Raw genomic sequence first — 27,510 nt, 5'->3', positions numbered from 1 at the left:
GGAATTCTGACCCGAGTTAAGCACGAGTAAATTGAACTTAATTCCCTTTTTTATGCACTTTTCTCTCTACATGTATTCTGACTTTTCGGGGGGGGTTCAGAGGTTGAATTAAATTAATTCAGAGCGCCCAAGGTAGCCACACCTGCAGAGCACGTTACGTAGGTGAATAAGGTAAGGCTGTATACCAAATACTGAGAAGTGCATAGAAAATGCGTGAATTTCTCCAGTCTTAATTGTCCCCTTTTGTGCATTAACCAACTCCTTTGTTGTGTGCCACCCAGTGTTGTGTGCGGTACATGTTGATGTTCCGCATGGCATTATACACGACAAAGGAGTTGGCTAGAGCACAAACTGATCTGCTAACAGGCTATTACACTGTTTCACTTAACATCTCACACCATTTCTCCTTCCACTGCCACCCTCTTCCTCACTTTCCTTCACTTTTCCCTCTTTCTCTCTCTTTACTTCTTTTCCTCTTCACCCTAATCATCACTATCCTGCCAACTTCCTCCAACCCTCTACCGCTCCACGACAGCAACGAGTATGTGCCCAACTTCAACGCCATTGCGCTGAAGGACACTGCCCTGTCCACCCACAAGCCCATCGAGGTGAAGGGTCCTGGGGGCAAGGCCACCATAATCCATGCCCAGTACAACACCCCCATTAGCATGTACTCCCAGGACGCCATCATGGACGCCATCGCCGGACAGTCCAAGGGCCACGAGGCCGGGTAAGACCCTCCCTTCCTCTGCACTCCTTCCCTCACTTTCCTTCTCTTTCTACCTTTCCCCCAACCTGCATGACCTAAGTAGTACCCCTCCTTTCCTCTCCTTGGCTGGCTGTGCTGAACTAGTCTAGTACTACAGTGTAGTGTATCCGCGCTGTGCTGGAGAAGCTAAAGCCGCAGACTTACTTCATCAGGATGTCTTTTCAGGCCCTGATGATCTAGGATTGTTACCCTTCTTTTTAAAATATTTCTACTGGACTGTATATCCTAAGTGTATTTTGTATGTGTCAAGAAGGAACATACAACTCAGACTGTTTCAGTAGGTAGCAGTGAGATCTGTTTGTGTAAGGGTGGTGTTTGTGGTGTGTTACTATTTGTATTGCCTGGAGGGGTTTGGTTTGGTGCTCTAAGGCACAGATGTAGATTTGTAATTTTTTTTACAAAGGCATAGACGGTTTGGTTGTTTAGCAACAAAACCGACGTGTGCGTAAATATGAGGCAAAGCAGACTGGGTTGGCTTAGATTCTTGACATGTAAGCTACAGTTGAAGTCGGAAGTTTACATACACTTAGGTTGGAGTCATTAAAACTCATTTTTTAACCACTCCACGCATTTCTTGTTAACAAACTATAGTTTTGGCAAGTCGGTTAGGACATCTATTTTGTGCATGACACAAGTAATTTTTCCAACAATTGTTTACAGACAGATTATTTCACTTATAATTCACTGTATTACAATTCCAGTGGGTCAGAAGTTTACATACACTGTGTTGACTGTGCCTTTAAACAGCTTGGAAAATTCCATGGCTTTAGAAGCTTCTGATTGACATAATTTGAGTCAATTGGAGATGTACCTGTGGATATATTTCAAGGCCTACCTTCAAACTCAGTGCCTCTTTGCTTGACATCATGGGAAAATCAAAAGAAATCAGCCAAGACCTCAGAAACAAAATTGTAGACCTCCACAAGTCTGGTTCATCCATAGGAGCAATTTCCAAACACCTGAAGGTACCATGTTCGTCTGTACAAACAAGTGTACGCAAGTATAAACACCATGAGACCACGCAGCTGTCATACCACTCAGGAAGGAGACGTGTTCTGTCTCCTAGAGATGAACGTACTTTGGTGCGAAAAGTGCAAATCAATCTCAGAACAACAGCAAAGGACCTTGTGAAGATGCTGGAGGAAACGGGTACAAAAGTATCTATATCCACAGTAAAACGAGTCCTATATCGACATAACCTGAAATGCCACTCAGCAAGGAAGACGCCGCTGCATTGTCCATTTGGGTCTTCCAAATGGACAATGACCCCAAGCATACTTCCAAAGTTGTGGCAAAATGACTTAAGGACAACCAAGTCAAGGTATTGGAGTGGCCATCACAAAGCCCTGACCTCAATCCCAGAATTGAAAAAGCGTGTGCGAGCAAGGAGGCCTACAAACCTGACTCAGTTACACCAGCTCTGTCAGGAGGAATGGGCCAAAATTCACCCAACTTATTTTGGGAAGCTTGTGGAAGGCTACCTGAAACGTTTGACCCAAGTTAAACAATTTAAAGGCAATGCTATCAAATACTAATTGAGTATATCTAAACTTCTGACCCACTGGGAATGTGATGAAAGAAATAAAAGCCGAAAAAAATCATTTTCTCTACTATTATTCTGACATTTCACATTCTTAAAATAAAGTGGTGATCCTAACTGACCTAAGACAGGGAATTTGTACTTGGATTAAATGTCAGGAATTGTGAAAAACTGAGTTTAAATGTATTTTTCTAAGGTGTATGTAAACTGCCGACTTCAACTGTATATATTTGTTTATTGAAAAAATAAATACAGTACAGTCAAAAGTTTAGACACACCTACTCATTCAAGGGTTTTTACTTATTCTACCAATTTTCTACATTGTAGAATAATAGTGAATAGATCAAAATAATGAAATAACACATGGAATCATGTAGTAACCAAAAAAGTGTTAAACAAATCAAAATATATTTTAGATTCTTCAAAGTAGCCACCCTTTGCCTTGATAACAGCTTTGCACACTCTTGGCATTCTCTCAACCAGCTTCATGAGGAATGCTTTTCCAACAGTCTTGAAGGAGTTCCCACATATGCGGATCCCTTGTTGGCTGCTTTTCCTTCACTCTGCAGTCCAACTCATCCCAAACCATCTCAAATGGGTTGAGGTCGGGTGATTGTGGAGGCCAGGTCATCTGATGCGGCACTCCATCACTCTCTTTCTTGGTCTAATATTCCTTACTCAACCTGGAGGTGTGTTGGGTCATTGTCCTGTTGAAAAACAAATGATAGTCCCACTAAGTGAAAACCAGATGGGATGGCACCACACATGCGGAGATCATCCGTTCACTTACTCTGCGTCTCACAAAAACACAGCAGAGGTAACTCTGGGTCGGTCCTCATGAGAGCCAGTTTCATCATAGCGCTTGATGGTTTTGCGACTGCGACCGCATTGATTGACCTTCTGGTCTTAAAGTAATGATGGAGTGTCATTTCTCTTTCCTTATTTGAGCTGTTCTTCCCATAATATGGACTTGGTCTTTTACCAAATAGGGCTGTCTTCTGTAAACCACCCCTACCTTGTCACAACACAACTGATTGGCTCAAACACATTAAGAAGGAATGAAATTCCACAAATTAACTTTTAACAAGGTAAACCTGTTAATGCATTCCAGGTGAACCTCATAACTGGTTGAGATAATGCCAAGAGTGTGCAAAGCTGTCATCAAGGCAAAGGGTTGCTACTTGAAGAATCTCAAATATAAAATATATTTTGATTTGTTTAACAATTCTTTTGGTTACTACATGATTCCATATGTGTTATTTCATAGTTTTGATGTCTTCACTATTATTCTAAATAGTAAAAATAAAGAAAAACCCTTGCATGAGTAGGTGTGCCCAAACTTTTGACTGGCACTGTATATAACCACTCAAATTCATACAAACTGTTCCGGACAGAATCATTGACTGACTTATTTTCACTTTTTCTACTTGTCCAATTCTTCAATCTTGTCTGGGATATATATTTTAGTTGACACACCTGTGTGATGTATCTGATATACATTAATAAACATTCATTCACTCTGGACATACATTTAATTTAGACTTTTTGAATCACAAGCTCCAAGTGTTGTCTTTGTGTTTAAGTTACCACAGAAGTTAGTAAAAGTTAGTGTGTAGAACTACATAAAAAACATTCTATGAAAGTTATTGTTTTGTAATCTAACAATACAATTTAAATTAGTTTATAAAAAACGTTACTGCATTTAGTCATCCCCAAAATATGGCCTTTGAAAGCCTTGGTAGTTGTCTCCTTCATCAGGGAACTGTCAGCATATAGCTGACAACAGGATGGCAGGTTTTTATGTGTTCCATGGCCCAGCAGACTCACCTGAGGATGGACACATGTTAGCTTTAATAAATGTCTGGAAGATTTTTACAGGGAGGAGAGAGCATGAGTTTTGGCGTGAGTACAGTAAATCCAATCCAGCTAGTGGCCCTGGATAATATGCTACAATATGTTGTCACACAGGCAGACTGCCATAGTGAAGCAGGTTTACATTAGGAATCAAGTATACTATTACGGTTGTAGCTTACTTGTCTGTGCTCTGGAGAGATCGCAGGTAGTTGGTCAGAAGGCTCTGGAGGTCCCGGGACCATTCTGTCTCTAGCACCTGGAGAGAGATAGATAGCAGTAGTGAGTGCTAGAAAGAGAGAGAGCCCTCACCCATGACCTCCCACTGGCCCAGGGCCTCCTCCCTAGTATCATCAAATCAAATGTATTTATATAGGCCTTCTTACATCAGCTGACATCTCAAAGTGCTGTACAGAAACCCAGCCTAAAATCATGCAATGTAAAAGAAAACAATAATATCATGACTTACCGACACAGAGTGCTCCATGTTCTTGCTGGTAGCAAGCCTCAACCTGGATGCTTCATGTAAACGGATAACTTTTTTTTAGAAATTGATAACCAGACAAATTGTTTTGTTCATATGTGGAGAAAAGGGAAATTTCTCTTTCTCTTAACGAAAGCTGAGGGTCTCACTCTATGCTTTCCGCTATGGGGCCCATATCTAATCCTCCCTCTTTCACTTCCTCGGTTCCTCCTCAACAAACCCAATCACCGCACTGTCCATCCCACCCACCATGCCATGCTGCTTCTCCCCCACCCCTCTCCATCCATCCACTGCCCCACCTCGCCCTGCCCCACCCCTTCCCTGCCGAACAGAGAGGAAGTCCCAGCCGGCTCCCCCTTGGCGTAAGTAGACCACTCTGTGACAACCTACGAAGCACAGCCTGTGTGCTGTCTCCTCCCTCCTTACGTCCGTTCCCCTCACTGCTAACCCACTACATCCTCACTCTGAATGGAGATTTTGTTACCGATCGCAATTTTCTACACGCCACCAATTGGCGTAATTTGTGGGTTGATGGAATGATGTCTAGAATTGCCGGATGTTGCCTCTGCACCGTAATGCAATGACGACGTCATAGTTTGACGGGAGTCGATTGCAGAGCAGCTGTTTGTTGAGGACATCACTATAAGTATGGTGTTTTGATATTCAGGGATTGTGGGTCTTTATCAATGACTGATTACTAACAAACAATTTTTCATTCCTTTGGAAAATTGTGCTGAAAATTGTATTGTGATTGAAATGCATGGGAAACTGCCATGGATTAGACGTTTTCATGGCAAACAACATTTTTCTTTTTAGAAAAGCAGAGTGTGTTGCAAACTGATATTGCTCAACAGGTCAACCACAGAATCATAATTTTGTTCTTTTGGCGTTTTTTTTTATTATTATTTTTGTCTTGGTATAGCAAACCGTTTCTTAGACGGAGTCCACTGCCCTGCTGGCTACACAGGGATTATTTATGGTTCAAGGCTCTCTGTAAAATAGGTTTTATTGTCAGCTGCGACATTATCACAGGTCAGTAATCTCTTGTATTGCAAAAGAACTGCATGATTTATATGGATATAAAAAGGAAATGAACGGAGGACGAACACATTAAGTGCTGGCCTCAATACTCTGAACCTCCCAATCAGTAATGTGCAACTGACCAGCACTAGCTATGCCATATACCAGGAACTATACTAGTTTAATGATGACACTAAACTGAATGTTCTGAGCTCTTTCCTCCTGCTAGAGGTACAGTATGTGTGTTTTTATTGTATGAAATTATATTTATGAAATATGCTATTGAGAAAAGATGCCACAGGGTTCGTAATGTAGCCATAGTGCTTCGTGTGCAAGCTTCTGCAAATAGGTAACTATTAGACAGCTTTTTACCATTTTTATCACTGGTTTGTGTGAGCAGATGCTGGCGGATGCTGCTTTTTAATGTCCAGTTTTTAGCTCCTCTCTCGCAGCTCCCCTTATGCAAGAACGAGCCTGTTTTTTACATCTCAAAATAAAAGTGAAGAGGGAGCCTTTGAAATAGATTCTCTCCCAATTCTCCTAAATGCTCCTTAGTCGTCTAAGTAGGCTACAAAGGTTAGTTATGGTACTTTATATGTATACACTCAGACGTACCCCAATAATAAAAACTCACCACCAGACTGCAGTTTTTAACACTGTGATCAGAATTCGAATAACACCCCACATTTCCTATTCGCCCTGATTGCTGTCAGGCTATGGTGGGCATGAATTAGTGCCAGTGTGACGAGCCAGCTCTCTCTCTGTGGTTCCAGTTCGCTCCCAGTAAAAGACGCTCAGGTAGACAGTGCCTCCCCAGTTTATCAGGCTGTGATCAAGACTGCAGACAGGGACATGGAGTTGAATGACTGGGCCCGCAGCTCCTCCCAGGTGCAGTCCAAGTCCTTCCGCCTCCTCGCCCACATCACGGGAACGGAGTTCAGTAAGTAGTGCTGCTTTTCTAATTTCTATTCTTGTTTAATTTAGTCTAGTCTACCCCTCTTACCCTGCCACACACTCAGTTACTGATGGTTCTTCTCTCTCTTTCCCCCTCTCTCTTTAGTGCAAGACCCAGACGTGGAACATCTGAGGAAATCAAGGTAGGCAGCTAGCAGCAGCGACTGGAGGCCTAGCAAATAGGCTGTATTTGGCCATTGCCCCCAGATGAGGCCAGAGCAGAGTTTCTGCTGTTAGCTAGTGGTCAAGGGTCGCTGAGTCACTCAGCCTTACCACAGGGCCCAGCTCCACACCACTCTCTGTGGTGAACTTGAAGGTTAGTGTGAGTCATGTCTTGCTGAGCCAACCGTGAGAATAGTATGAGGTGTATCGACGCTGCGGTGCCCCTCACATGGATTACAGATAGCCCTCATTATGAGCTCACATGTTTTTCCCACTTCCCAGCAGTTGTTAGACTCCTACAGCTGAAATGCCACGGAACGTGTTGCTGCCACACACACAGAGCAGAAATATCACTTTTTGTTTCCTCATGAGGGATTTCTCAAGCCTGGGCTTATTCCCTGATACAGTATGGTGCAGGACATCATAGATCCACCCAGTGGGGTTGTGTTGTGTTTGTTGAGGATTTGGGAGCCCCCAGTGCACTCTGACCCTCACAGGACTCAGGCAGGGGAGTGGAGGCCACAGTCCCTAACCTGTCTCTCACCCTCCCCACCCCCTTTTCTTCCTTTCTCTCTCTTCCCCCCCATTTTCCTTTCTCTCTTTCCTCATGCCACAGGGAAAAGTTTGACACAGAATTTAAAGGTCCACGTTTTGCCAAATTGAAAAATTGGCACAATGGCCTGTCTGCTCAGATCCTTAACCTGCCAGAAAAAGCCCTGGTTTAAAATATGTGTCAGACCGAACGTAACTGTAGCAACCAGAGAAGTGCCGAGCAGGTAAAACAGTTGGACTGTGAGTGAGAAGAAGGTCAGGCTAAAGATACTGGAATGTGAGTTAGTGGAAAGAGGGTTGTTCAATACTTGTTGATCACATGTTGTAATGAAGATTTTAGCCCAATGTCATATTCCCCCCTTATTTTGGCTATTTAAGTTGATGCTATCTTTCTAAAGTAATTGCAGCTGTATAAGAAAGTTGTATTGTATTTCAACCGTAAATTATCACTATTTGAGTTTGACATTGTGATAAGTATGAATTAAAACAATACCACTAAATTAAAAATGTTCCTTTAGTTGCTTTCATATCAGATTGTTACTCTGAAAAGAGAAGAGATTATGTTTTGATGTAGCAGTTTACAGGCTTTAAATGGAAGCTATGGAGGAAATAGCATAGCAACCCAACACCCTCTTAGAGAAGACAAACAATTATACATATGAGTCACAAACTTCAGTTGTTTTAAAAAAAAACGTTCACAGGAACCACTTCACCAAGGAACCATTAAATAGAACTTAAACGAGATCTCAAGGGTCCAGTTATGGATAAACACTTCCCCGATATCAGCAAACGTCGTATTGAATCTCAAGATGAATCACTCACAAATGAAACATGGCTTGTTTGTTTCCTTATCCCCGGACTCTGACTCATTGGAATGTGTGGAGAACAGCAAACCCTTGCAGCCTATGAGAAAGTGAGGAATTTGAGAATTTCCCAGAGAGCATGAATGGCATAAAGTAAATTTAAGGATAATTAGGAGTGCTGCCTGCATTGTGCATTACACTGATCTTTAAAAATATGAAAGGATAGGTTCCAATCTGGCTCATGGCCAGATGGCCACGTGATTACGAGTATGACTTCAATCAGAAGGAAAATGATTGGATTCCATATTGACCATGAGTTTGCTTTCGACTTCAATGAGAGAAGTTCATCCATTTTCTTTGACGGTATCTTTCAATTTCATCATTGGTAATTGGAAAGGTTTGAATAGCTGTTTTCTTTTCAGCTACCAGGGTATTCACTATTTAAGCAAGTTGGTCAAGGATTTTTTTCTTCACAGAACCTCCTTATAAAGGCCTTGTGCTCCTCTGTCCTCTCATTTGTGTTTCAATTACTTTGGCATTTGAGCTGTTATATAAACAACTTGACCTAGAAAGAAACGGAGAGATTTTGATATAAAGCAGGTGGCTTTGGAATAACCTTTCCATACATAATACCAACCTACTGTATATTGCCTCACGTCAAGTGTTTTGTAAGATATCTATTACAAATCCAATCTCAAAGCGATTTGTTCAACGTTATCCCGAAAAGTTTTTTAGAAACACTGTAGAAATAAACCAAGCTAATTATCATATGTCTCGCAGAAGGATGAACTGACGCGCTTCATTGGTACACCTTTGGAAAACAGGGCTTTGTTCTTCTCCACACATGCCATTCAGTCTGTTCCACAGGGCCATTTCTGTATAATTATTGTACTGAACTCAGCCATCATTAGCTCTAGTATAATCATGCCGTCAATTGTTAGCAATTGTTGATCGTCTGTTATTACGTAGAAGCAGTATTATATCAATGGTCTGTCCGTGAGGCAAGAGTCTCTGTAGCTGCTACTATAAGGAGGTCAGATGTGGCAGAAGTTAGGGACTATCATATCAGGATTCAAGCACAGCCGTCAGACAACACCCTGTTGGGTGTCGTCCCGTCCTCCTGCATAAGAAAGGCGAACAGGAAGTCAAATATGTGAGGAGTGAGAGTCGGCGAGGCGTTGTTTGAAGGTGTTGAAAGCCCTTTGAAAGGTAACTCTGCTTGTCTGGTTGTAACATAGGGGAACTGGTGTTACTTAGCTCTGCTGTGGGCTGATGAGTGGATTATTACTGGCCGTTTGTAACTGTTGGAAATCTTTGCTAACTGCCTCTTCCCTGCCTGGACATGCTCCTTGGCATCATTCCCCCTCCCCCTTCTTCTTCACCTCCTCTGAGAGATATTTCCACCTGCATGCAATGCATGCTGGGTAGACAGTGTGTTTGCACTGGAGTGCCTCTGGGTGGCTGACCCCCTCTCGCCCTTCATCACGCCTCCTCTTCCTCTTATCATACTCAAGCCTCAGTCTCCGCCCCACCTACAAGATCTCATTCTCCTCTTCAGTTCCATTCAGTATTCTGCTCCTCCTATCCCTCACTCCCTCATTTTTCTTCATCACAGATTCTAGAACTGACACACCAGACATTCCAAAACATCAGGACCGGTGTCATTGCTTCGCATCAAATTTCGGCACATCACTCCATAGCTATCTCATCCCACCCTCAACTCCAAATGAGTGGAAAGTAATTTGGTGTGTGTGTGTGCTCAGTTCCTGGCAGGATTTGTGTTTTTGCAGTTTGTGACTTCTCGGGACCTAGGGATCATTTTAGGGACCTAGGGCTCATTTTAGGGACCTAGGACTCATGTGACTTCCCATTTTCTTAATGATAATTTTCAAAAATAATGTGACAGTCGGCGATAAGAAGTTATGTTGTAGGTTTAATTCATGGGACTAATGACAGTTTTGGCAATCAAGAAGGTAGAGTTAATGTAGACCTACTGTACGTCCTGTTTGAGAATCCGGTAAAGGGCACAGAAGGTGAGGGGTACCTGTGGACAGCTGTGTGTTTGTCTGTCTTCATGTTGTCTGTCTGAATCATTGTGTTTCTTTATCTTAGTCTTGCCTGTATCACCTGTCTGTCAGTGTCTTCCTCATCTATGACAACTCTCCAGTAAGCCCATCCATCCCCCTCCCTCAAAACCCTCCCACGAACCCTAACCTCCATGGTTAAAGTTCACTACTGCTTTGATGTACAGGAGGCAGCTGGACATGGTAAAATACCTGTTTGTTGTCTCTAAACCACCTAGTACTAGACACATTGCCCCTGCCTTGACTATCTGTAATCTCTATTCTTATCCTCCTAATTGCCTGTAAGAGCATGCACCGGTCTCTCTCTCTCCCCCTTGCTAAAGACTGCCCTTGCACTTGCCTGCCCACCTCACCAGTATTATGCAAACACACGCCAGTGTTTGCCTACCTACCGCGGAGTGGTCTCTCTCTCCCAGAGAATGAGGAGTAGAGTGAAATGGTAGGCGAGGTGTCAGGTTGCCTGCCCATGGAGCTGCCTTACTAACCCAGCTGCTTTAGTGGGAGAGATCACAATTTCCCTATGTTGACAGTTGTGCCAAGCAGATGTTACCAGTGGGGGGCGCTATACATTTGTTACTCTTTAAAACTATCCTCAAGTTGGTATCCTTAAGTTTTTCCCTTCCACAGTGAGATAAAGTGAGAAATTAAATGGCGTCATTTAGTTTACAGATCAAGTATTTCAAATTCCAAACTGTTTATAGATCATTGGCAGATGAAAGAGTGGCACATGTATGCAATCTTCTATTTTGAACATCTCTGTCAGGTGTGGCCTCTTTCTACTTCTATCTAGTTCCCCTTGTGTTGTTAATTTGAGGCACCACATTTTGACTTCAGCCTTCAAAGCACACTATCCTTAATCTGCCCCTAACTTGAAACAGTCATTCCCTCGGAAACATCTGGAAATACATCCCAGCAATTCAGCCAATGCAATCTATTAATCCTGCATGAAGAGGGTACATGTATTTTGAAGGCCAGTGTCCTCTGTGTGTACCTAATGACCTGCACAGAATGCCCATTTATGTAAACCCCTTGTTGTGAGGCAAGTCTGTCTGTCTGTGTGTCTGTGTACATGGCTGTCTGAGTTCAAATAGAGATCCAGTAGTATTGAAGTTAGATGTCTGTACCTATGCCAGATGAGTTAATCTACTTATTGCCAAGGATGGCCAGTTGAAACACAATTGAGAGGGGTTTCCTACACTCCCATCAGCTAAAAATAACTTTTAGCTGAGGTCTCTCTAGAGCAGGGCTCTTCAACCCAGTTCCGGGAGAGCTCCCCTCCTGTAGGTTTTCAATCCAACCCCTGTTGTAACAAACCTGATTCAGCTTATCAACCAGCTAATAATTCAAATCAGGTGTTCTAGATCATAATACTTTATCCTAGTAATAGGTTTCATTGGTTGGATTCAGAAGCAACTGGAGATAGTGGCTTTTGTATCTGTGTGACTGTGGCCTGTCCGGCCTTGTACCCAGCCTCAAAGGCACTTCCTCTGTTAACTGTCACTCAAACTGAGAGCATCTACCACCTGTCTATCTGTGCTGATCCTCCCTTGCCGACACACCAACACTCCACTCCTCGCTCCACACATCTAGCTGTGAGACACACCATAGACAGACCCACTATCACCACAGCCTAGGAGCACTTGCTAACCTCCAAAGTTCACCACAGAAAGTGATGAAGGGTTAAATGACCGCCTGAGACCACTGTTTCCTGGTCAGATTGATGTCCAGGAGAGGAGGTCAGGGTGCTGGAAGTGAGTAGGGGTCAGCCATCGGTCTACCACCACCAGGCCTGTTGCTGCTAGATGCCTGCCACCCTCTCTGTCCCCCAGCCTGCACCAGCCCGGGCAGCTCCCCCTGGGCATTGCATTCATTCCGTTCTCCCCAGTCCTCAACCCCACCTTCTCCCGCAGTCATTCACTCAATGTTTTGGCCTCGTGTCAAAGTCAGCTGTGTTTTAAATGTCAAGATCTGGGGGAACTCCACTGTTCGTTTTCACTCATGTTTAAAAGTAAATTCGCAGATGTTCTGTAGCGTACACTCATTGATTGTGCCATGCTCACTGAGTGTGTTCATTTTTCTCTCCTTTTTGCTATTGTTGGTATATACTCTGTTTAATCCTTTTCCCCCTGCAGAGTTTATGGCTGAAACTCTCCCAGCACCTTAGATTGTCTCTGATTTATATTAGTATGATACACTATACAGGTCCAAATCAATGTGTAATGCACTGTGTTAATTGCGTAAGGACTGCGTATATCAAGCATATAGTGAGGTGGTGCCCTCTGGCCCTGGACATGGTTGACGAAGCGCTCGTCTTGACGCAGTTATTTAGTCATTCCCCATTATGCTCAATCGATTCCTGCAGTAGTAGCTAGGCAGCTTTCCATTAAGAGTGAAATACAACCAGATTTCACCCCACTCACCCCTGCCAGTCTCTGTGCTTTCTCCAGTGACTCACCCAAAATCGATCGTTCAAATGTCCGTTTTTATCTTATTATGAGCAGATTGTGAGTTTTTTTTTCTGCAGAGGGTTTTTTCCTCACCTCTGACACAAAATCCTGATATTGAAAGATAAGACTTGTGAATAATTGTCATTGATTTGTTTTTCTACTCTTTCTCCATTTGTTCCTTGATGGACATCCTTGCTTTGGGCTGAGCATTTCCAAGGCTTTTGGTTTTGCATGTGATTGAGGCCATATAACCTTACAGGTCTATTTGTGCTGACATTAACCCTCTAGTTCATATACACACAGCCCTACATATGGATTTCGGGCCCCAGACTGCTGATGGTTTTCTCTCAATGCAATTTAACCTCTTATGCAGTAGCCCTGTTGAGCATGCTCCAGTTTCCACCAGCCCCACACATGTCGCTCTCCTTGCTAGCGCTGCTTCGCCCAATCAGGCGGCTTCGCCTACTGCTGCTTACCAGTCTCCAGAGCCCGCCCCCGTAGCCCCTGAACCCACCCCTGAGAGGTAATTCTGTGTGGGTTGAACATTTTTTGCCTGTTGTGGTTTTGTTGTCCTCCGCCAACTGGGTGCTCTTCCTTTTTATTTGGTGTGTAGCTATATTTGTGTGTACCTTCGTTGAGGGGGACTGTTTTTGTTCTGATGTTTTCCCCTTTGTCATCTGTTTCGTGATTGATTGAACATAGATTAAAATGTGTGTTTTTGTTTTCATGTTCCAGTTACACCGGTAAAAGGTTTCATGAGCAGTATGTGTGTAAGTGGCCAGGGCTTTGGGTTTAGTACATTCACAAGGGAGAGTGTCCATATTCAGTGTCCAAGGTAAGTCAAACAGTCTGATGTTGTGATCACCTGGACTGTGTGGAACCTGTGAGGAGAGAGACACTGGGAAGACCTGACCTCCCATGTCTGTGAGCGGTGTGAGAACAGAGAGCCTCAAGGCAGTGGAGTACTGTAGTCATACAGAGCGAGTCTGCAAAACCCATCATCCTTTAACCCGTAACGCCCTCATCATAACCATCCATCCATCTTAATCCTTTTATTTGACCCGCCTCAACACAACAGATATGCCCTGGGCCTGTGCAAGCTGTTGCTGCTGTGGTTGGTCATCACTGCCATACACCCCCCCCTTATAGCAAGTAGACGGTACTGTCAAATCTAGAGAGAATTCACAAAGTGATTACAGTCATTATGTCACACAAAGAATTCCCATAATTCCCTTTCCTAGATCCCCCAAAGCACGACCCACCTCTCCTGCTCCTTTCCCTGCAGTACCCTCTGGGGGAAACTACCACCTGATGCATGCATCCTCCCGTATCTCGTCTGCTCTGACTACACCGTGTAGGTACAGTCACTCAATCACTCCCCCTGTCACAGTTTCTACCTTTTTATGTCAGTCAGGGGATAGATAGCACCCTCCCAGTATCGAATAGACCAACGTGTCTGGCGGGCTGTGTGGATTTGGTTGAGATAGGTGGTGCAGAAGCTAGTACGTAGTTGCTATTTTATGGGTGGCAGACGAGGTTTGTGAGGAATATGGATTGAGTTGGACTTCGGAGAGTTTTATTTTCTTATGCTGAAATAGTGGATGTAAGAGTATACAGGGTGTAAAAAAGTGTTACAAGAATGAAAGTGAAGATTTATTTTGGTCACACTTATTTGGATAGTCCCCAATAGATAAACTATCAACTGCTAATCAGTCTATATGCAACAGCTTGCTAGCGTTAGCATATAACTTATTTTGGACATAATTACATGGGACAGATATTGCATCTTGGTGAAATACCCAAGATCACTCCCTTGAACCATCAATAGGGGGTGTCCCAGATTACTTTCTTGGACTTCTGGATTTGATTTTTTGGACCATTCAGAGCTGTGTTTATACACATTTGTTGGACCCTCACAGATAACCATGTTTTGGCCATCACAGCAGATGAATGGTAGTTTGTCAGTAGGATTAAAAAAATCTAATGTTTTTAAAAACTTTTTGTGTCCCATCTAGGGGACCAAGAAAGGCCATACATATTGACATTGGACAAATAGAATGTTGACAGTTAATTGCAATTTCCAAACGCCTGAAAGTACCACGTTCATCTGTACAAACAATAGTATGCAAGTAGAAACACCATGGGACCACGCAGCTGTCATACCGCTCAGGAAGGAGACGCGTTCTGTCTCCTAGAGATGAACATACTTTGGTGCGAGAAGTGCAAATCATTCCCAGAACAACAGCAAAGGACCTTGTGAAGATGCTGGAGGAAACGGGTACAAAAGTATCTATATCCACAGTAAAACGAGTCCTATATCGACATAACCTGAAAGGCCGCTCAGCAAGGAAGAAGCCACTGCTACAAAGCCCCCATAAAAAAAGACAGACTACGATTTGCAACTGCTCATGGGGACAAAGATCGTACTTTTTGGAGAAATGTCCTCTGGTCTGATGAAACAAAAATAGAATTGTTTTTGGTCATAATGACCATCGTTATGTTTGGAAGAAAAAGGGGGAGGCTTGCAAGCCAAAGCACACCAGCCTAACCGTGAAGCACAAAATAGATGGCATCATGAGGAAAAAAAATTATGTGGATATATTGAAGCAACATCTCAAGACATCAGTCAGGAAGTTAAAGCTTGGTCGCAAATGGGTCTTCCAAATGGATAATGACCCCAAGCATACTTCCAAAGTTGTGGCAAAATGGCTTAAGGACAACAAAGTCAAGGTATTGGAGTGGCCATCACAAAGCCCTGACCTCAATCCTATAGACAATTTGTAGGCAGAACTGAAAAAGCGTGTGTGAGCAAGGATGCCTACAAACCTGACTCAGTTACACCAGCTCTGTCAGGAGGAATGGGCCAAAAGTCACCCAACTTATTGTGGGAAGCTTGTGGAAGGTTACCCAAAACGTTTGTCCCAAGTTAAGCAATTTAAAGGCAATTCTACCAAATACTAAATGAGTGTATGTAAACTTCTGACCCACTGAGAATGTGATGAAATAAATAATTCTTTCTACTATTATTCTGACATTTCACATTCTTAAAATAAAGTGGTAACTGACCTAAGACAGGGAATTTTTACTAGGATTAAATGTCAGTAAACTGAGTTTAAATGTATTTTGCTAAGGTGTATGTTAACTTCCGACTTCAACTGCACCTCAGATTGCAGCCCAAATAAATGCTTCACAGAGTTCAAGTAACAGGCACATCTCAACATCAACTGTTCATAGGAAACTGGTTGAATCAGGCCACTATGGTCAAATTGTTGCAAAGAAACCACTACTAAAGGACACCAATAAGAAGAAGAGATTGGCTTGGGCCAAGAAACACGGTGGAAATCTGTCCTTTGTTCTGATGAGTCCAAATTTGAGATTTTTGGTTCCAACTACCGTGTCTTTGTGAGATGCAGAGTAGGTGAACGGATGATCTCCGCATGTGCAGTTCCCACCGTGATGCATGGAGGAGGAGGTGTGGGGGTGCTTTGCTGGTGACACTGTCAGTGATTTTATTTAGAATTCAAGGCACACTTAACCAGCATGGCTACCACAGCATTCTGAAGCAATACACCATCCCATCTGGTTTGCTCTTAGTGGAACTATCATTTGTTTTTCAACAGGACAAATACCCAAAACACACCTCCAGGCTGTGTAAGGGCTATTTGACCAATGAGAGTGATGGAGTGCTGCATCAGATGACCTGGCCTCCAAATTCCCCCGACCTCAACCCAATTGAGATGGTTTGGGATGAGTTGGACCACAGAGTGAAGGAAAAGCAGCCAACAAGTGCTCAGCTAATATGGGAACTCCTTCAAGACTGTTGGAAAAGCATTCCAGGTGAAGCTGGTTGAGATAATGCCAAGAGCGTGCAAAGCTGTCATCAAGGCAAAGGGTGGCTACTTTGAAGAATCTAAAATATATAAAATATATTTTGATTTGTTTAACACTTCTTTTTTTTTCTACATGATTCCATATGTGTTATTTCATAGTTTTGATGTGTTCACTATTATTCTACACTGTTATTTTACACTATTATTCTGTAGAAAATAAAGAAAAACCCTTGATTTGAGTAGGTGTGATCAAACTTTTGACTGTATATAAAATATCTATTAGGGACTATCCAAATAAAGTGTTGCCTTATTTTTTCCATTACAGTGTAGTATTTCAGAGAGGGTTTAAGATTGTCTAAGAAATTCAAAGTAATCAATGTGTATGTGGAGTGAGCCCTAAACCGTCTCTCAGACCTCTCTTGTTGACTCTCGTTAAGAAACTAGGTTTATAAGCAAGGGCCACCTCCCACCCTGTTTCGAACCAACACTTTGCCCAAACGAACGCGCACCCTGCCCTTGGGTTCCGAACCGAGCACCTGAGGTATACACACAACTGGACAGACTGCCACAGTGACAGACAGACTGACCACACATGGTGTGCGGAGTTGCTTAGGTACATGTGGGATAGGGGATAGGGGACAGGAGAGTTAAAAAAAAACATGTCAACTTTTACTGGGGAGTGGGACACTAGCTGGATCAAAAGAGCAAGGCCATGACATTGGCTATGTTTCATTAGAAAATACAAATAATTATATCTGAAAAGTGGTGCTAAATGAACTGCAACAACCCCCAATTGGAAACATGCTATTGAGTGCAATTAGGTCTGTGCAACTGTTTTGCTTGCCTGCACAGGGACAAACTTCTCTCCAATGCTCTTTGAATTAGCTCTCTCCATCACAGCTGAATGGAAAGGAAAACGTCCATGAGGCTTGATGTGCAGACTGTACACTGCAGACTGCTTAAGTACAGTGTGTAAGCTCGTGGGGGTTGGCAACATTTGCGATTGCTGACTCAAGTTTTTGACTAATTTACACCTCTTTCTCCACAATGTCAATGTTCCCTTCACAGCATTAATGGTGAGATATGTTTGACCCAAATATAAAAATCCCTGTTTAATGCTGAATGTAGCTAACATCACTCTGAAGTAGTCTTTATAACATTCCATCTCTTATCTTGAATTTGAAGGTCAACCCGTTTCTTAAATTAACAAACGCACAAAATCCCTACAGGCCCGTTCAAGTCTGGACCGTTGCATGCTATAGTAAGGAGAAGCATACTCTTGGAGTTGGCATTTATGGGGACTGTTCACCCTGTGAAGGCCACATAATTAGTGATATGACAGTAGCTCACTTGGTTGAGCACCTAGTAGTCACGGTTAGTGATCGCACCACATCGAGTGATGGTGGTAGCTCTATCCCACACTCTTCCACGCTCACTCTGCATGTCGACATCAGTCAGGAAGTTAAAGACATTCCTGTCTTGCAGGAAATCACGCACAGAACGAGCAGTATGGCTGGTGGCATTGTCATGCTGGAGGGTCTTGTCAGGATGAGCCTGCAGGAAGGGTACCACATGAGGGAGGAGAATGTCTTCCCTGTAACGCACAGCGTTGAGATTGCCTGCAATGACAACAAGCTCAGTCCGATGATGCTGTGACACACCGCCCCAGACCATGACGGACCCTCCACCTCCAAATCGATCCCGCTCCAGAGTACAGGTCTCGGTGTAACGCTCATTCCTTCGACGATAAATGCGAATCTGACCATCACCCCTGGTGAGACAAAACCGCGACTCGTCAGTGAAGAGCACTTTTTGCCAGTCCTGTCTGGTCCAGCGACGGTGGGTTTGTGCCCATCGGCGACGTTGTTGCCGGTGATGTGAGGCAGGTCTTCACCAGACAACAGGCCTCCTAGCCCTCAGTCCAGCCTCTCTCAGCCTATTGCGGACAGTCTGAGCACTGATGGAGCGATTGTGCGTTCCTGGTGTAACTCGGGCCGTTGTTGTTGCCATCCTGTACCTGTCCTGCAGGTGTGATGTTCGGATGTACCGATCCTGTGCAGATGTTTATACATGTGGTCTGCCACTGTGAGGAGGATCAGCTGTCCGTCCTGTCTCCCTGTAGCGCTGTCTTAGGTGTCTCAGTACGGACATTGCAATTTATTGCCCTGGCCACATCTGCAGTCCTCATGCCTCCTTGCAGCATGCCTAAGGCACGTTCATGCAGATGAGCAGGGACCATGGGCATCTTTCTTTTGGTGTTTTTCAGAGTCAGTAGAAAGGCCTCTTTAGTGACCTAAGTTTTCATAACTGTGACCTTAATTGCCTACCGTCTATAAGCTGTTAGTGTCTTAACGACTGTTCCACAGGTGCATGTTCATTAAATGGTTCATTGAACAAGCATGGAAAACAGTATTTAAACCCTTTACAATGAAGATCTGTGAAGTTATTTGGATTTTTACAAATTATCTTTCAAAGACAGGGTCCTGAAAAAGGGACTTTTTATGGCTGTGATACACTATTCTAGTCAACAACTGAATGGCTAACTAGTGGCAACAGGCAATATCAGCTGTTGATAGATGTACTGCTTAAAAGTGCAATGGCTGAAAAGATCAAATGATGTAGAATTTGGTACACACGTGAACATTTTAAATGTGACTAACAAAAAGGAGGACTATTGTATAGATAATTGTATATGCTCGTAAAATACCCTCTTCAGATTTGTAAGTATCTAGTGGGGATAATATTAAATCATTGGTTAGTTTTGCATAACAAGGAGTATGGTACATATTACTCCCTCAGTTTGTCGTTCAGCCAACCATTGTCATTTTTGTTTTGTATAAACAGCAGGCTTAAATAAGGAAGCACATCCATCCACCCTTTAGTTTTAATGTAGTAGTTGTACTTTATAGGGATCTCCTGGAGCCAGTGTGGTGACCACAGTTGCTTAAAACTGTGAACGTTATATCAACTTATGATGTGCAGTGGTGGAAAAAAGTAAACAATTGTCATACCTGAGTAAAAGTGTACATGCGTCAATAGAAAATGACTCAAGTAAAAGTGAAAGTCATCCAGTATAATATTACTTGAGTAAAAGTCGAAAAGTATTTGGTCTTAAATATACTTAAGTATCAAAAGTAAATGTAATTGATAACATGTACTTAAGTATCAAAAGTAAAAATAATTTCAAATTCCTTATATTAAGCAAACCAGAGAGCACGATTTTCTTTTTATTTTTTTATTTTATGGATAGCCAGGGGCACACTCCAACACTCAGACATAATTTACAAACTAAGCATTTATGTTTAGGGAGTCTGCCAGATCAGAGGTAGTAGGGATGACCAGGGATGTTCTCTTGATAAGTGCATGAATAGGACCATTTTCCTGTCCTGCTCAGCATTCGAAATGTAACAAGTACTTTTGGGTGTCAGGGAAAATGTATGGAGTAAAAAGTACATTATTTTCTTTAGGAATGTAGTGAAGTAAAAGTAAGTTGTCAAAAATAGTAAAGTACAGATACCCCAAAAAATGACTTAAGTAGTATTTTTATCAAGGCACAAGGTGAGACCCAAATGCAGACACAGGAGGCAGAATGGTCATGCAGGCGGGTACAAAGTCCAGAAAACAGGCACGGGTCAAAACCGGGGGGGCTAGAGAATGGGAAAAACACTGGTTGACTTGGAAACATACAAGATGAACTGGCACAGAGAGACAGGAAACACAGGGATAAATACACTGGGGAAAATAAGCGACACCTGGAGGGGGTGGAGACAATAACAGGAACAGGTGAAACAGATCAGGGCATGTAACTTTAAAGCATTTTTACATAAGTACTTTACACCACTGGTTTGAAGTGAATTTATCTCGCCTGCATGTTAGTGTGTTTGTGAGAAGTGGGCCCTCTGGCTCACCTTAAAGATTCCTAATAATGATGTCATTGTTTTCTCTTTAATGTGGATTGGATGTGTTAACTAATGTTGCAAGGTGTGTTGGCCTTTGCAATGGAGCCAGTTGTGGTGGTTGTGTGCAGAGTGTAGAATATGAGTGGTTTTGTGCATATATGTGTGTGTGTGTGCAGTATCATATATGGTTTCCTTGATTGATGGTGATGATGAATACAAATATGGTATATAGGAGCAGAGCTGTGTATCAATTTCATTTGGTTTGGCAGTGTTAGGATCTTGTTTTATTTGTTTCTCTAGGACATATATTTTTCCTTTGTGAATGTGTGCTCGCACAAAGGTATTACTACGAAACCAAGTTCACCTATACCTCAAAGGGACTGCTGATTGGGTGCTGCCCTCTTCAAAAGCTACACAGCTGACTATGTGGTCAAACTAGCAGTTAGTATGAAACAGGTGCGATCTGATAATGTTACAATTTGTGAGAAATTGGATGATTCTTGATTTACACCCCATCTTAGAGTAAACTGGAGAAAAGTTAGATGGAAAAATCTGCAAATTCAATATTTAAAAACCGGATGCCATTATCAGTAATAAACGTCTTGGGCAGCACGGCATCTTGCAGGTATAGGTGTACATGGCCTTAATCCAAAAAACTGTGTTTGACCCGTTTTTGACCCCAGACCCTTTTCTGTTGCGTTATAGCTACAGTCTGCAACAGTCTGCCTCAGTCTCCAGGTACTTCTGTGGGGAACCTTATCCAGATGGCACTGCTCATAGAACGTCTGGATAGTGTGCTTCCTTCCCTTATTGTCAACTTCACCTTTGAAATAACACACACTTATTCCCCTCCCTCTATTTTTAACTCTAAGGATGATAATCATGCTTTGACAGTGTTCATTTAACCTGCATTTTAACCTTCCCCTTTCTTACAAATGTATCAAAACCTGTTTCTCTCTCCTCTCAAATGAAATTGGTTGGCGGCTCTGTGAATCTCTCTCACTGCTATAACCGAGGCTCTCTGTTCTAACACTGTCTCTCTGATACCAGGCTGTCTTTCTTTCTCTCTCTCTCTCTGTGGGTCTCTGCTATATAAAACTCCCACTAACCTTTACATTAAACGTGTCTGGGGAAGTGGAGGAGATCCAGGTAAGATTCAAAACATATGTGGACACAGAGTCAGGAAGGAGATAGGTGGCTGTTAAGCATATTAGGTTTTATTGTTAGGCATATTAGTGTTAGAGGGGTACGTTGGGATTTTGGCAGGGTCAGAAACTCGTGGATATGATTTTTATGACTCTGCATCCAGTATGAAGGAAGTTAGAGGTAGTTTTGCGAACCAATGCTAACTAGCGCAATGACTTCGAGCCAATGCTAGTAAGCAATTGTGCTAGCGCTAGTTAGCAACTTCTTTCAAACTACATGCAGATGATATCCATGAGTTCATCTGACTCTGGGGAAGTAGATACAGGGCCTCATTGCCAAGATCCTGAAGTATCCCTTTAACAGTATCCTTATGAGTAACTGGTACTTGTAGTACAGTTTCCCAATTTAGATAGTTTTATATAATATATCATTGACAGTTCAGAAAGCTTCTGAAGTTTATATAATATATCAATGACAGTTCAGAAAGCTTCTGAAGTAATAAGACTGTTAGAGATATGTTTGAATCTAGGTGGTGATGATGTCACTCAGCTTCTTGTTTATCCTTCTGCAGCCTACATGGCCAGGCTCCCCCCATGCAAAAAGCCCCTCCCATGTATCAGGGGCAATCCATGTACCAGGGGCTTTGTATGCAGAAGGGACCTCCCATGCAGCAGGGACCTTCCATGTACCAGGGGCTTTGTATGCAGCAGGGACCTCCCATGCAGCAGGGACCTCCCATGTACCAAGGGCCTCCAATGCAGCAGGGACCACCCATGTACCAGGGGCCCCCCATACACCAGGCCCCGCCTATGCAGCGACATCCCATGCAGCAGCAGCCTCCCATGCAGCAAAGCTCCATCCAGATCCCTGTGGGCCCTCCTCCACCCAAGGTGGTCAGCACAGCCTGCATTGTGCCAGGTAGTTACAGCAGGTGGCGCTGTGTGGCCGTTTGTGTTAATAATATGGTAAGTATGGATAGTGTTGACCTAACCGGGTGTCTCTTTGGGTCATAGCTCCAGCCCCTGTTCCAACCCCAGCCACAGCCCCGGCCGCCCCTGAACCCCCCTCCAGCAGGCCACCCTGGATCACGGACAACTCTTTTGCCAACAAGTTTGACCCCAGCAAGAGCACCAGCACCAGCATGAAAGTGCCTGCTCTACCTCAGAGTGCCCCACCAGCACCAGCCTACATCCCAAACCCTGGCTCCGCCCACACCCCTCCCTCTGCCCCAAGCCCTGCCTATAATCCCAGCCCCGCCCCCTACAACCCCGCCCCTGCCCCCTTCCCTCCCATTGCCCGGGGCGTAGCCCAAAGGGCGGAGCGCTTTGCTGCCAACAGCAGCAGAGCACCCCTCTGTGGCGCTTGCAACAACATGATCCGGTAACAACAACGATACACCGTCAGTGGAAACACAGCCACTCAAACAGAAACACAGTGTTTGGCTTCAGAAATGGTCGTTGTCACCACCTTTGTCCTCATTCGCTATCTGTCGTTACAGGGGACCCTTCCTGGTGGCCTTGGGTCGCTCCTGGCACCCAGAGGAGTTCAACTGTCACTACTGCCACACATCGCTGGCAGACTGCAGCTTTGTGGAGGAGCAGAACGCAGTGTACTGTGAGAACTGCTACGGAGAGTTTTTTGCTCCCACCTGTGCACGCTGCAACACCAAGATCATGGGGGTGAGATGTCAGACACAAACACACAGACATGTACAACACACAAAAGCGCTTTGTTTAGCCTATGCAGCATATATCCCCAAATGCACCCAGACAATAACCTTTTGTCCCTGTGCAGGAGGTGATGCATGCTCTGCGGCAGACATGGCACACCACCTGCTTTGTGTGTGCTGCCTGTGGCAAGGCCTTTGGAAACAGCCTATTCCACATGGAGGACGGGGAGCCTTACTGCGAGAAAGGTACTTTACGTAAATGGAATGGCACATAATGAAAAGCCACAAGTGTTAAATGTTTCCTTTAGAGCCGAAACCAGCTTCTGCTGACATTTGCCATAATGTACTCTGTGGAAACAGCTTCTGCAAAAACAGCTTCTGCAACTGAACTACATTTGAATTATACACATAAAGACACATTTTTTAATGCATGTAACTTTGTTACCTTTTGCACCCATTGCTTGTGTTTTCAGTCTATCCTCTCTCTTTCAGATTACATTTCACTCTTCAGCACCAAATGCCATGGCTGTGACTTCCCAGTAGAAGCGGGAGACAAGTTCATTGAAGCACTGGGTCATACCTGGCACGATACCTGCTTTGTCTGTGCGGTAAGAATGACTACACAGCTGTACATGTTCCTGATGTATAAAACTGTTATAACTAAGATCTCTGGGAATGTAACAAAAAATGGCTGGTTTGTGAAATTCACAATTCTGTTTTTCTCCCACAGGTGTGCCATGTGAACCTGGAGGGCCAGCCCTTCTACTCCAAGAAGGACAAGCCCCTGTGCAAGAAGCACGCTCACGCCATCAATGTGTAAATGCTCCATCTGCAGCCTTATGGGGTGGTGGGCAGGTACTTACGTAGCTATGCCCAAGCCTTGGCAATGAGCCCTATAGAGGGGGCATTGATCTCAGTGTAAATTATGAAAAACACAAGCTGAAGATGATAGCGACAAGATTTGACCGTCAGTCGTGACAAAATATTAGTTAGGTTTGTATTTATTAATTTCACTGACAAATGAATTCTAATGTATATTTTATATCAGAGAATTCTGATGTAAACATTTTTGCTATTCCACTGAGTACCTAGAGGGCCTCAATCCAGGAAGGTTGGAGCTACAGACACATGCAGACTGAGTGGAGTAGCAGGGTTCTTCAGTAAATAAGATGCCTTATTTCACAGCAACACTGTGTGCTTTGTTTTGAATGTAAAACCCCAAATAGCGACACAAATAGCTTGCAGTGAATGTAGTAAGACCGTTTTAGGATTGTATACACTAGGTTTAACATGATAATGCCTCACGCTGTGAACTGATACAGTATATCATGACACATGTAGGCCTACTAATACTGTTGGATTTCACAGAGCTATTATTATACATTATAGTTTAAGTGATATTTATTGCAACTCTGACAGTTATATTATTTATTTACATAGAATAAAATGAAAGCATAACATTCATGGATGTTTATATTGCTGATAAAGCAAAAGTTATATTGCCTTTTGTTGACAGCTGCATCGTACAGAGGTTCATAGTATTATATGAAGTACATCACTCAAACTTTTTCATCCTGGATTCATTTGAAATCCAGTCAAAAAACAATACAAAGATAGTAATCTCAAATTATGATACAGTAGTAACATACATCTTTAGGGATACAGATAGGAGATGAGGAAACTTATATTTATGGGGTAGGGAAGTTAGGATTTTTTAAATGTGTCTCAAACGTGGAAATCAAGGAAGTACCCTGGATCTTTTTACAGCATGTAAGAGAGGCAAGCACTGGCCTGGGGTCTTACAAATACATTTTACACAGCAAATGTCTATGCATCTCTGTATGAAGTGCTACAATTAAACAAGAATTCATAGGAAATATCTGTCAAGGCCAAAAACAGCCATTCACAATAATTTCGCTCTCACTAGCACACACCTTAAAGGTCAGTTGCGACCTTGTGCTTGTGTACAGATGCTTTACTTTGAGTTTATTTTATACATCTGTGTATTTTCTGTGTTTGTGTAAGTGTATGTATGCATGCAAGAGTTTGTACATGATTGTCAGTGCATGTCTACTGAGGCAACATCAGTATTAGTTACAGTATGTAAATGTGCCACAAGAGTAGCAAGGTTTATTGTGATTTGACATAACTCTGAGAACACTAGACTGAGTACTTTTGATATGCGTATGTATGTAGATCATCGAGTAAGGAAAGCATAGTCAGTGCCAGTTCAAAATAAACCTTACATGGTACCATTGAGGGAAGACTTGAATTGTTGCTAAATATTTGTTTAAGCAACTCGTTTGTTTTGAAAGTTCAGCATATTGAAACTAGTTATATAGTTTCCAACCACTAGAGTGCAACAGAGTGTTGAAACCATGCTGGCTAATTGGTATGCCTCACACGCTAGTCACTATTTATACATAGTACACTCACTGTATGTTCCCTTGGTCCCCAAGCAAACACTACAAAGCCATTTGTCACCCCTGTACACTCATCATACGCAACAGGTCAATGTCAATATTTTTTACAGATCCCATGTGTCAGCCATATACTGTATGGACTCTTCCTCCCTAATCAGATACAGAATGTATATTGTGAATTTTGCCAAGAGGAAGAGGACATAATGCTTAATCAAGATGTGTAGAACTGAAAGTTGACGTCAACATGATGATAAAATGGCTGTGCATCCCATTAAGGCCATTTTTAGGCAATACGATTTTGTGTTACCTGGTATCCGAAGGATCTTGTCGTCAGCCCAAACTGTCAATATACAGTACCAGTGAAAAGTTTGGACACACCTACTCATTCAAGGGGTTTTCTTTACTTTTACTGTTTTCTACATTGTACAATAATAGTGAAGACATCACAACTATGAAATAACACAGTTGGAATCATGTAGTAACCAAAAAAGTGTTAAACAAATCAAAATATATTTTAGATTTTAGATTCTTCAAAGTAGCCACCCTTTGCCTTGATGACAGCTTTGCACACTCTTGGCATTATATCAACCAACTTCATGAGGAATGCTTTTCCAACAGTCTTGAAGGAGTTCCCACATATGCGGAGCACTTGTTGGCTGCTTTTCCTTCACTCTGCGGTCCAACTCATCCCAAACCATCTCAATTGGGTTGGGGTTAGGTGATTGTGGAGGCCAGGTCATCAGATGCAGCACTCCATCACTCTCCTTCTTGGTCAAATAGTCAAATAGCTTTTACACAGCCTGGAGGTGTGTTTTGGGTCATTGTCCTAATGAAAAACAAATGATAGTCCCACTAAGCGCAAACCAGATGGGATGGCGTATTGCTGCAGAATGCTGTGGTAGCTGTGGTTAAGTGTGCCTTTAATTCTAAATAAATCTCAGACAGTGTCACCAGCAAAGTACCCCCACACCGTCACACCTCCTCCTCCATGCTTCACGGTGGGAACCACACATGCGGAGATCATCCATTCACCTACTCTGCGTCTCACAAAAACATGGCGGTTGGAACCAAACATTTCTAATTTGGACTCATCAGACCAAAAGACAGATTTCCACCGGTCTAATGTCCATTGCTCGTGTTTCTTGGCCCAGTCTCCTCTGAATAGTTGATGTTGAGATGTGTCTGTTAATTGACCTCAGTGAAGCATTTATTTGGGCTGCAATTTCTGAGGCTGGTAACTCTAATGAACTTATCCTCTGCAGCAGAGGTAACTCTGGGTCTTCCTTTCCTGTGGCAGTTCTCATGAGAGCCAGTTTCATCATAGCGCTTGATGGTTTTTGCGATTGCACATGAAAGTTCTTGAAATTTTCCGGATTGACTGACCTTAATTTCTTAAAGTAATGATGGACTGTCGTTTCTCTTTGCTTATTTGAGCTGTTCTTGCTATAATATGGACTTGGTCTTTTACCAAATAGGGCTATCTTCTGTATACCACCCCTACCTTGTCACAACAGAACTGATTGGCTCAAACGCATTAAGAAGGAAAGAAATTCCATAAATTAACTTTAACAAGGCACACCTGTTAATTGAAATGCATGAAGCTGGTTGAGATAATGCCAAGAGTGTGCAAAGTTGTCATCAAGGCAAAGGGTGGCTACTTTGAAGAATCTCAAATATAAAATATATTTTGTTTGTTTAACACTTTGTTGGTTACTACATGATTCCATATGTGTTATTTCATCATTTTGATGTCTTCACTGTTATTATAAACTGGGTGGTTCGAGCCCTGAATGCTGATTGGCTGACAGCCGTGGTATATCCGACTGTATACCACATACCCTTGTGCCATATTGCTTAATTCTACAATTTAGAAAATA

The 27,510-nt window shown here is 42.9% G+C and overlaps 2 protein-coding genes and 1 long non-coding RNA gene across 8 annotated transcripts in view; 2 read left to right on the top strand and 1 right to left on the bottom strand.

Annotated features, from left to right (window-relative positions):
• The window catches only part of ldb3 (LIM domain binding 3), a 40,787-nt gene extending 32,948 nt beyond the window's left edge, over nucleotides 1-7,839 (top strand). For 2 of the 4 annotated variants that reach the window (XM_014153925.2, XM_045700415.1), the window contains 4 exons: nucleotides 536-730; nucleotides 6,438-6,604; nucleotides 6,725-6,761; nucleotides 7,397-7,839. In XM_014153925.2, the coding sequence (XP_014009400.2) occupies nucleotides 536-730; nucleotides 6,438-6,604; nucleotides 6,725-6,761; nucleotides 7,397-7,505 (508 nt within the window). In that variant the 3' untranslated portion in view covers nucleotides 7,506-7,839. Of the gene's footprint in view, nucleotides 1-535; nucleotides 731-4,976; nucleotides 5,007-6,437; nucleotides 6,605-6,724; nucleotides 6,762-7,396 lie in introns of all 4 variants that reach the window. The other 2 variants (XM_045700414.1, NM_001139663.1) reach the window with 2 other exon arrangements.
• LOC123728698 (uncharacterized) lies at nucleotides 4,065-4,679 on the bottom strand. The gene is made up of 3 exons (XR_006760325.1): nucleotides 4,630-4,679; nucleotides 4,343-4,419; nucleotides 4,065-4,136 (listed from the first exon to the last, which is right to left on the bottom strand). It is a non-coding gene; the product is annotated as an uncharacterized lncRNA (long non-coding RNA).
• Nucleotides 7,840-8,174: 335 nt separating the features above from the next.
• Nucleotides 8,175-25,821, top strand: LOC123728697 (LIM domain-binding protein 3). 3 transcript variants are annotated; one of them, XM_045700763.1, is made up of 8 exons: nucleotides 8,175-13,189; nucleotides 21,101-21,133; nucleotides 22,113-22,459; nucleotides 22,555-22,921; nucleotides 23,040-23,220; nucleotides 23,336-23,456; nucleotides 23,703-23,818; nucleotides 23,941-25,821. In XM_045700763.1, the coding sequence occupies exons 1-8, from the start codon at nucleotides 12,978-12,980 to the stop codon at nucleotides 24,028-24,030; spliced, it is 1,467 nt and encodes a 488-aa protein (XP_045556719.1). In that variant the 5' UTR covers nucleotides 8,175-12,977; the 3' UTR covers nucleotides 24,031-25,821. The 3 variants fall into 3 exon arrangements, with proteins under 3 accessions (XP_045556719.1, XP_045556720.1, XP_045556721.1); XM_045700764.1 differs by lacking the exon at nucleotides 21,101-21,133; XM_045700765.1 differs by lacking the exons at nucleotides 8,175-13,189; nucleotides 21,101-21,133 and adding an exon at nucleotides 21,195-21,544.
• The last annotated feature ends 1,689 nt before the right edge of the window (nucleotides 25,822-27,510 follow it).

Source organism: Salmo salar, chromosome ssa18 (genome assembly GCF_905237065.1).
Source record: "Salmo salar chromosome ssa18, Ssal_v3.1, whole genome shotgun sequence".
NCBI lineage: Eukaryota > Metazoa > Chordata > Actinopteri > Salmoniformes > Salmonidae > Salmo > Salmo salar.
Note: the sequence above shows the minus strand (reverse complement) of the source record. Positions and strands in the feature narration are given on the sequence as shown.